Below are 9511 nucleotides of genomic sequence, written 5' to 3'. Positions count from 1 at the left end.
GATCATCCAGCCACCAAAGCAGAGACCCTCGGCCCCCAGCCCGGGCTCAGATGGAGCTTCCCCACCAGTGTACAACGCGTCTCTTTTGCGCTGAGAATCCATAATTACAGCCATTGTCAAGAGGGGAGATTGTGGCGTCTTGTTTAATAGGTCAGAACTCAGGGTGGACATCCAGGAGATGGTGTCCTGGGCTGGACTTGCGTGTCCATCTGGTGTGCGTGCCGAGAGGGTCTGCAAGGGGCGTCTGCAGAACTCTCCAGGAAGTCCAGTTTCAGTGGTTCTGCTCTTTTTTTTTTTTTTTTTTTTTTGTACTTTTCCATACGAAGTTTTTTCACAGTCAGGATCATCATTTTTACAGAAAAAAATTTTTTTAATCTCAGGGCTGCAGAATCCATCAGTAGCAAACGGGGCCAAGCACGTGCTCGACTTGGCAGGCTTGTATGGAGGCTCCCAGCCCGCCCCAGCTCCTGCGCTCGGAAAACTCCCCTCTTCCCTGGGAACTCGCGGTCCAGCCCCGGACGGCTCCGCACTGTGGCTCCGCCCCTCCTCTCCGCCCCGCCCCTTCCCCGCCCTCTTCACGCCCCTTTTTACATCTGTCGCAAAATACCGGGCAGCGCTTGACGGTTGGCGGCGTTTGACGGCCGGAGGCTACCGAGAAGGAGGAGGAAGCGGCGCTGGTGGCTTCCCTGGCGGCTGTGGAGGAGGTCGGGGCGGGCGCCGCGGTCCCGGCCGAGGAGTGAGGCGCGGGCGGCCGGGCCGGTGGGCTGGGCGGCGGGCCCGGCGGCCGCCCCCGCGCCGTCGCTCGCGCCTGGCGGCCCGATGTGGCTGCAGCAGCGGCTTAAGGGGCTGCCGGGACTGCTGTCGAGCAGCTGGGCCCGCCGCCTCCTCTGCCTGCTCGGCCTCCTGCTGCTGCTGCTGTGGTTCGCGGGCTCCGGGGCGCGGCGCGCGGCGGGCGGCCTGCACCTGCCGTCCTGGGCCCGCGGCGAGCCGGGCGCCGCCGAGCCCTCCGCCTGCCTGGAGGCGGCCACCCGCGCCTGGCGCGGCCTGCGCGAGCGAGGCGAGGCCGTGCCGCTGGGCCCTGGCGTGCCGGCGCTGGTGGCCAACGGCTTTCTGGCCCTGGACGTGAACGCCAACCGGCTGTGGGTGACCCCCGGGGAGCGGGAGCCCGCCGTGGCGCCGGACTTCGTGCCCTTCGTGCAGCTGCGCCCGCTGAGCGCGGTGGCCGAGGCGGGAGAGGCGGTGCTGCTGCCGCGGGAGGGCCTGCTGCGCCGCGTGCGGTGCCTGCAGCTGGGGGCCCCGGGCTCTGGCCCCGCCGCCGCCGGCCCCGGGCCCGCCTCGGCCTCGGGCCTCGCCGCGGGGTCGGGCCGTGACTGTGTGCTGCTACAGGAGGACTTCCTGGCGCACCGGGGCCGGCCCCACGTCTACCTGCAGCGCGTGCAGCTGCACAACCCCACGGAGCGCGTGGCCGCGCTGCAGACCGTGGGGCCCACGGCCGGGCCGGCCCCCAGGGCCCTCACCAGCACCCTGGAGAAGGTCGGAGACCACCAGTTCCTCCTCTACTCGGGCCGGGCCACGCCTCTGCCCACCGGGCAGGTGCACCTGGTGGTGGTGGCCGCCAAGAAGCTGGTGAACCGGCTGCAGGTGGCTCCCAAGACGCAGCTGGACGAGACGGTGCTGTGGGTGGTGCACGTGTCCAGCCCCCTTAGCCCCCAGGTGCTCAAAAGCAGAGCGGCCAAGGAGCTCAAGGCCCTGCAGGACGCGGCGCGGAAAGAAATGCTGGAGCTGCTGGCGATGCCGGCGGCCGAGCTGCTGCAGGACCACCAGCGCCTCTGGGCTCAGCTGTTCAGCCCAGGTGAGGCTCCGTGCACCCTGGAGGGCCCCCCAGGCCCGGGAGGTGGCCTGCATTGGGCAGTAGCTGCTGGCGCTACCGCAGAGGGCAAAGGGGAGCCTGGTGGGTGTGTTCCTGCTGGTGGGGCCGGGTGTGGGCAGCGTTGAGGGGCAGTTGGTGGAGGGCGGAGCAGCAGGTGCCTCCCCGGAGCCTTTGCACCTCTGCGCCCTCCGCCTGGCGACGGGCAGGGCTCCCTACCCCGCGTGCCCTGGCCGTGGTGGCCGTGGCTCTCACGGAGGTCGGGGCGTCTCATGTTCCCGCCACCTGGAAGCTCCCCTTGGAAAGCCTCGTCTAGGGTGAGAGGGGCTTTGGCTTCCAGGGCTCCAGCTGTGGGAGCCCTGGTGCTGGGCTGCTCCGAGAGCGACAAGTGTTTATCAGATGTTTTGCCCGGGGCCGCTCTGCACCTGAGTGAACAAAACGAAGTCCCCGTTCTGGTGCTTGCTTAGGCCGCAGACATTAGGGAGACAAAGACTACACAGGACAGCTTTGTAGATTAAAGAGCGCTCTGGTGGGGAATTGGGATGTGTGATGGAGGGGACCCGTGGAGGTGGGAGTGAGGCGGCCGGCCCCGGAGGAGGAAGCCCTCGGGCTGGGCCCTGAATGGCAGAAGTGGCCGTGTGACCTGGGGGCCGTGTTGGAGGCTCAGCCGGTGCGGCTGGCAGCCAGGTGTGAGGGGAAGGCGGCGGGCAGCGAGGTCGGGCAGGGGTAGGTGAGGCTTTGTGCCCTTCCGAGGGCGTTTCACAGAATTCCTGGAGAACGGAATTCAAAGGAGAGATGTGCTTTGGTGTGAAGACTTGAAATCCGCGCCTAGGCTGCCATGGATGTGCGTCCTGTGAAGTCCTCTTGTCTGGGACGGGAGGCGGGTCAGAGACAGGTCAGAGTGTAGACTGCAGGGGGCGCAGTGGAGCCATAAGGCGCTGGGACCCGGGTGGGTGTGGGGACAGCGAGCAGAGGGTGCATCTGGCGCTGTTGGAGCTGGAGCTGCTGGGACCTATGGGACAACTCCTCAGCCTGGGGGCTCGAGCCCGGTCGAGGGGACACCTCGGGGAAGGCTTGATTTGGTCGGAAACTGTCCCAACCAGGTCAGGCTTAACACGCCTGTCGTGTCCAGGTGAGGGTGCTGGGCAGGCGGTGAGCTGTTGGAGTCGCGAATTCATAGATTGGGAAATACCTACCTGATACCCAGGTTCCTCTGAATTGGGAGGCCGTTGACCGCTGCAGGGCTAGGGGACAGCGGATGTGGCCAGGGGCAGTGCTCCGGCCTGGGGGCCCGACCGTGGCCTGTCTGTGTTCTTGGCCCGGGCAGGAGGCCTTCTGCCTTTCAGCAGGACGTTAGGTTTCAGGCTCAGGTCTGTCCCGTAGGACGGGCTGAAGGCTTTCTCCCCCGCTGCAGGGAGACTGGGGCTGCTGTCCCCATGCTCCTGGTCTCTGTGTCACCCCCCCCCCCCCGCCTCCCGGCGCCCGCGCCTTAACTGCAGCCTTCATGTTGCTACAGGAGTGGAAATGAAGAAGATCACGGACGCCCACACGCCCTCCGGCCTGACCGTGAACTTGACCCTGTACTACATGCTCTCCTGCTCCCCAGCCCCGCTGCTCAGCCCCTCCCTGAGCCACAGAGAGCGGGAGCAGATGGAGTCGACGCTCAACTACGAAGACCACTGCTTCAGCGGCCACGCCACCATGCACGCCGAGAACCTGTGGCCGGGGCAGCTGTCCTCGGTGCCGCAGATCCTGCAGCTGTCTGACCTGTGGCGGCTCACCCTGCAGAAGCGCGGCTGCAAGGGGCTGGTGAGGGCGGGCGCCCCGGGCATCCTGCAGGGCATGGTGCTGAGCTTCGGGGGGCTGCAGTTCACGGAGAACCACCTGCAGTTCCAAGCCGACCCCGACGTGCTGCACAACAGCTACGCCTTGCACGGCATCCGCTACAAGGACGACCTCATCGACCTGGCCGTGCTCGCCGACGCGGAGGGCAAGCCCTACCTGCACGTGGCCGTGGAGCCCCGCGGCCAGCCTGGCAAGATCTACGCCTGCGAGGCGGGCTGCCTGGACGAGCCCGTGGAGCTGACCTCCGTGCCGGGCGGCCAGACGTTCTCGGTCATGGTGACGCAGCCCATCACGCCGCTGCTGTACATCTCCACTGACCTCATGCACCTGCAGGACCTGCGGCACACGCTGCACCTCAAGGCCATCCTGGCCCACGACGAGCACATGGCCCAGCAGGACCCCGGGCTGCCCTTCCTCTTCTGGTTCAGCGTGGCCTCCCTCATCACCCTCTTCCACCTCTTCCTCTTCAAGCTCATCTACAACGAGTACTGCGGGCCCGGGGCCAAGCCCCTCTTCAGGAGCAAGGTAGGCGGCCCCTGGCGCTGCCCGGGCCTCGGTCCGGCCTGGCCTGGCCTGGTGGGGGTGGAGGCCTGGGCAGGAGTGGCCTCAAACCCAGAGAGCAGCGAGTGTGTTTGGAGAGGGAGAGGACGTTAGAAAGTGGCCTCCCCTGGGCAGGTGTGGGGTCCGTCACTTGGGGTGCCCATGGCCTGTGTCAGGGTGCCAGGTTTGAGTCCAGGCTCCACTCCCAGCACCAGCTTCCTGTTAAAGCAGCAGGTGATGGCTCAAGTGCTTGGGTCCCCGCCACACACGTGGAGACCTGGATGGAGTTCCTGGTGCCCAGCTTCTGTCTGGGCCAACCTTGGCTGTGTGGGCATTTGGAGAGTGAACCATTGGGTGGGAGCCCTCTCTGTCTCTGTCTCTGTCTCTCTCTACTGTTTCTTTACCTTTCAAATAAATAAAGGAAATTTAAAAGATCAGAGAAAAGAAAGTGGACCCCCCCGGGGGGGATCCCAAGGAAGGGGTGGCTGTGGAAATCCAGTTGTGATACGGCCAGGCCCGTTCCCTGCCCCGCCTCGCCCCCCGCCCCCACATCTCAGGACTTAAGCCTCTGTTTGAGCTGCTGTGGGGCCCACCGCCCCAAGGACCTGCCCGTGGGGTTCAGTCAGTCCCCTTGTGGGCCCAGCTGGACGCGGTCCCCTTATCAGTGGCGGGTGTTCGTCCCGGCAGCGCAGGACAACAGGACAACACCATTCCCCTCCTGGCTCCCAGAACGCCTTTGCCGCAGTTCTGGTGAGACTGTGCCCTGGGAGCTGTCAGGCCGGGCTGCCTGCGGTGTGAGCAGCCACTCCTCTGTGCCTGTGAGTGCCGGCTTCTCCGGAGAAAGGCCAAGGGAGCCGCTCGGCAGCCAGCCTGCAGGAAGTGTTTCCGAAGGGGCGGAGCTGTTGCCCCCCCTCAGCCGAGCTCAGCCCTGCACCCCCACCCCCACCCCCACCCCCCTGCCCAGTTTCTTTTGCTGAACGGTAGTGACACCCGCCAGGTGCCCAGAGCCCAGCGCAGCCACAGGCGCCTTGGGGCCTCTGGGTTCTAGTTTCTGGCCCCAGGCCGGGCCCTGGAAAAGGAGACAGGGTGCTGATGGAGCAGCCTGTAGCCTTGGCGGGCTCCGTGGGGCAGGCTGCTGCTCCCCCTGGGCGGGGCTTCTCTGCTCTTCCCGCTCTGTGTGCCCCTTTGTTCCCCACACAGGTGGGGACACAGCCACACCGCTGTCACGGGCCACGGAGCCTGGTGATCCGAGCCCGAGGCCGGGGCAGAGCCCAGGTGGGGGCGCCAGGGCCGTCTCCGTGTTGACATTTCCGTGGCCTCCGCAGGCGTGGCGGTGAACGGTGACGGCTTGTTTTGTCGCCCGCACAGGAAGATCCCAGCGTGTGAGGGAGGCGACAGCCCTGCTTCCAGCTGCCATTTGCACAGGCGCCCGGCCCGCGCGCCCTGCTGCTGCGAGCACCCACCCTTTGTGCCTTGTTGGGGGAGCCCAGGGACGCAGACGCGTGCGGAGACTCCAGTTAGCTGTGGAGGGAAGGACGCGGGAGTGGGGGAGGGCCGGGGGCTTTTGTACGCTTTCCACTCAATAAAATGAACCCATGTGGAAAATACTTGAAATTGAACTCACTCCTTCCACGCCCCCTTGCTCTGTCCCGGGAAGCAGAGCTCAAAGCCTCCCCTGGGAGCCACGGTGTCTCTTCCTAACTTTAATGTGTTCTTTCTTGGATGAACTTCTAATTTATTTTGTTGATGTCATGGGGGTGGCAGGGGCGCCCCCTCCGAGGCCCCGCGGTCCTGAGGCCAGGGGGTGTCCCACTGGGGCCCCCCGCTACCCGCCGCGGCTCCGCGCCAACGCCGCTGACGTAGCCTGTGGGGCCGTGGGTTTGTACTGCGGGACTCTGGGGGAGCTGGTGAACTTTCTGGTGATTGATGATTGTTGGGTTTTGAAATACCAAAGCTTTTTGTTCTGTTTTTAAATAAAGATCTGTGAAACTGCAAGACTGGTGTGTGTGGTTGTCACGCCCCTGCCCCGCCCCCAAGCCCGAGATTTCCTGGAAGGGACCGAGCAGAAGGCCCCGCGCCTCGCCCCATTGCAGACGATGGCTCTTCCCACAGCTTCTCCCCTTCTCCAAGGGGCCGGCCGTCTGGGCGTTGCTGCGAGGCCAGCTGTCGGGGCTGGGGAGGGCCCTGCTGCGCCCCCCTCACTGCGGCCGCCTCACCCCCCATTGGCCGGCTGTTGGGGATTAAAATCCCAGTTTGAGGGACCAGCATTAGTCGTGGCAGTAAAGCTGCTGCTGTTGATGCTGCCATCCCATATGGGCGCCGGTTCCTGCCCCGGCTGCTCCACTTGTGATCCAGTTCCCTGAGAATGCTGGGAAAGCAGCAGAGCATGGCCCAGGTGTTTGGGCCCCTGTCACCGTGTGGGAGACCCGGATGAAGCTCCTGGCTTCAGCCCGGCCCGGCCCAGGCCATTGTAGCCATCTGGGGAGTGAATCAGTGGATGGAAGACCTCTAACTCCGATTTCCAAAAAAAGAGAAAGATCCCAGTTTGAGAGGTGAGGAACCTGGACCTTGGGTGGTGAGTGATTCTGTCCAAGCTCACGCGTGGCTGTGGAGTGCAGGTGGGCTGGATACAGGCGCAGGCCTTGCCCAGACCCGCATCTCTCGTCGGGGCTCCTCTGTGGAGGCCAGCACACTGGGGGCACTGCTTCCAGGCCGGCCCCTGGCAGACACGCGATGCCGCAGGCCGGACGCTCTCGGTGCCAGCCGGGTCTGCTTGGCACCGCTGGCAGCGCACAGGGAGCAAGGCGGGCACCTGGGGACACGAGCAGGCTTGATCAGGGCCTAGGATCAGGTGTGGAAAGTGCAATGGCGCCCGAAAAGCTGGCTTGGAGACGGTTTCCCTAGAAACCGCCCGGCAGCCTCTGTGCCCTGTGTCCCAGCCGCCTGCCCCCCCCCCTTGACACGGCTGTTGCTACAGCAACCAGCTCGGCGCGGTGGGGGGGTGGTCAAGCAGCCTGTGCAGCCCCTGGCTGGCTCTGGCCCCTCCCACTCTTCGGGAAGCACTGCTTCTCTGGTCCCTGGGTGGCGATTCCACGCCAGGGCCGTGCCCCACTCGCCCTTTGGTTTGCCCCTCCCTCCCTCCCTGCTATCCCCTCCCCCGGGCTGTAAACACCTGCACACCAAAGGCCAAAGCTCAGGTTCTGCTTCCCGGGTTCCCAGGCTGAAACACAGACCCCGGGCCCGTGGCTCCTCCGGAGAATTCTTCCGAGAGCACACTGGCTTCTCCCGACGATGTTATGGGCTGAGAGCTTGTGTCCTTCCAAACGTCCCAGCTTGAAGTCCTGGTCCCCGGTGTTAGGAGGTGGGGCCTTTGGGAGGGGGCGGGGCCCGTGGGGTTAGTGTCCTGGTGAAAGCCCCCCCCCACTCTCAGCGTGCTCCTGTTCTCTGCTTAACACGGGAACGCCCCAAGAAGACAGCGCAGGCCGGCGCCGCGGCTCACTAGGCTAATCCTCCGCCTTGCGGCGCCGGCACACCGGGTTCTAGTCCCGGTCGGGGCACCGATCCTGTCCTGGTTGCCCCTCTTCCAGGCCAGCTCTCTGCTGTGGCCAGGGAGTGCAGTGGAGGATGGCCCAAGTCCTTGGGCCCTGCACCCCATGGGAGACCAGGAGAAGCACCTGGCTCCTGCCATCGGATCAGCGTGGTGCGCCAGCCGCAGCGCGCCTACCGCGGTGGCCATTGGAGGGTGAACCAACGGCAAAAGGAAGATCTTTCTCTCTGTCTCTCTCTCACTGTCCACTCTGCCTGTCAAAAAAAAAAAAAAAGCGCAGAAGAGGAGCCCCCCACCCCACCCCCAGAAGCAGCCATGTGGGCACCTTGGCTCCAGACTTCCCGCCTCCAGGATCAGGAGAAATTCCTGCAGCCTGCAACACCCCCCACCTTGGGTGCGCAGTGCCGCCTCCCAAGGCGCAGGTGCAGCCTTGGCTGGGGGAAGGTGCTGGTGGGGACCACAACCAGCAGGCACAGGTGCGCAGGACCCTGCAGGAGGAAGACACCCGGGAGGGAGCTGGCAGTGCTGCTGGGCAGCGCTGCCTCCCAGGCCAGGGTGTGGCGCAGCGGCCTCCGGTACTGCAGCGCTGGTTCGAATCCTGGCTGTGGCTGCTCCATTTCCAATCCAGCTCCCTGCTAATGCTCCTGGGAAGGCAGCAGAGGATGGGCCAAGCCCTTGGGCCCCTGCCACTCATGTGGGAGACCCGGAGCGGTTCCTAGCTCCTGGCTCATAGCAATCCCAGCTGTTGTGGCCAAATGGGGAGTGAACCAGCAAAGGAAGAGTCTCTCTCTCTCTCTCTCTCTCTCTCTCTCTCCCTCCATCTGCCTGGCAGGATGGATTTCATTCCCATTTCATGGATGAGGACAACTGAGGCTCTGAGTTGCTAAGTCAGCAGGACTAAGGGACTAAGCTCACACAAACAGGTGGCGTCCAGGATGAGTTCCCGGGCCCGTCCAGCTCCCAGACCTGATGCTCCCCTTACCAGCCCAAGCTGGGGTGGACATACCCAGAAAGAGCCGCCGTGGGCTGCGTGTCCAATTTCTGCTGGGCAGAGGCTGCCCCTTTCCCGTCCAGGAATCTCTCTGGGCCGGGCCGGGCCTGGGGAGGCTCAGAAAAGACGGCTGCGGGATCCGGCGGGTCATCTGACCTTTGAGCTCACACATGTGAAGTGGGACCCCAGCCCCCAACAGCGCCCAGGTCCCCTTGAGTGAGCCTTTGCCCTGGAACACAGACGGCACAACACGGACAGGGTCCCAGCCTCCGGAGACCAGCACGAGCAGAAACAGGCAAATGGGGAACCGGATAATGACCCCACTGCCACGTGGCCGCAGGGCCTGGGGCCGGCGCACCCACCCTCCAGGGCTGGCTTCCAGGAGCAGGGAGGTAGCTGGGAGCTGGACACTGAAGGGTGACAGGTGTCAGCTGGGCCAGCGTGTGGGCAGAGCCCCGCTAGACTACAGAGACCCAGGCTGCGGCCAGGGAACACCAGCTCCTCGGTGCGCTCAAGCCCAGAGGCCGAGAAGGGGAGAAAGTGGGTGGTGGGCTCGGAGCTGGCTTTGCTCACCCACACCCTTGGCCTCTGGCAGCCAAGCCCTGACTCACGGCCGCGGTTCCTCCATGGACATCTCTTTTCTCCTCCCTGGGGACGGTCGAAATCTCAGCCTCTGTTTCACAGAGTGAGTCCCAGGGGGGAAAAGCGGAGACCCAGGAAC

At 64.9% G+C, this 9511-nt stretch overlaps 1 protein-coding gene across 1 annotated transcript; it reads left to right on the top strand.

Moving 5' to 3' along the window:
* Positions 1 to 792: 792 nt before the first annotated feature.
* On the top strand, positions 793 to 6240 carry KIAA2013 (KIAA2013 ortholog). The gene is made up of 3 exons (XM_062190451.1): positions 793 to 1852; positions 3384 to 4237; positions 5621 to 6240. The coding sequence occupies exons 1-3, from the start codon at positions 820 to 822 to the stop codon at positions 5636 to 5638; spliced, it is 1905 nt and encodes a 634-aa protein (XP_062046435.1). The 5' UTR covers positions 793 to 819; the 3' UTR covers positions 5639 to 6240.
* The last annotated feature ends 3271 nt before the right edge of the window (positions 6241 to 9511 follow it).

Source organism: Lepus europaeus, chromosome 5 (assembly GCF_033115175.1).
Source record: "Lepus europaeus isolate LE1 chromosome 5, mLepTim1.pri, whole genome shotgun sequence".
Classification (NCBI taxonomy): domain Eukaryota; kingdom Metazoa; phylum Chordata; class Mammalia; order Lagomorpha; family Leporidae; genus Lepus; species Lepus europaeus.
This window is presented reverse-complemented; position numbering and strand designations above follow the sequence as displayed.

Bases quoted from the DNA above. Each gene is read 5' to 3' on its own strand.
- KIAA2013 (XM_062190451.1), top strand. From the start codon at position 820: ATGTGGCTGCAGCAGCGGCTTAAGGGGCTGCCGGGACTGCTGTCGAGC. The intron at 1,853-3,383 runs GTGAGGCTCCGT...ATGTTGCTACAG, and splicing joins GGCTCAGCTGTTCAGCCCAG to GAGTGGAAATGAAGAAGATC.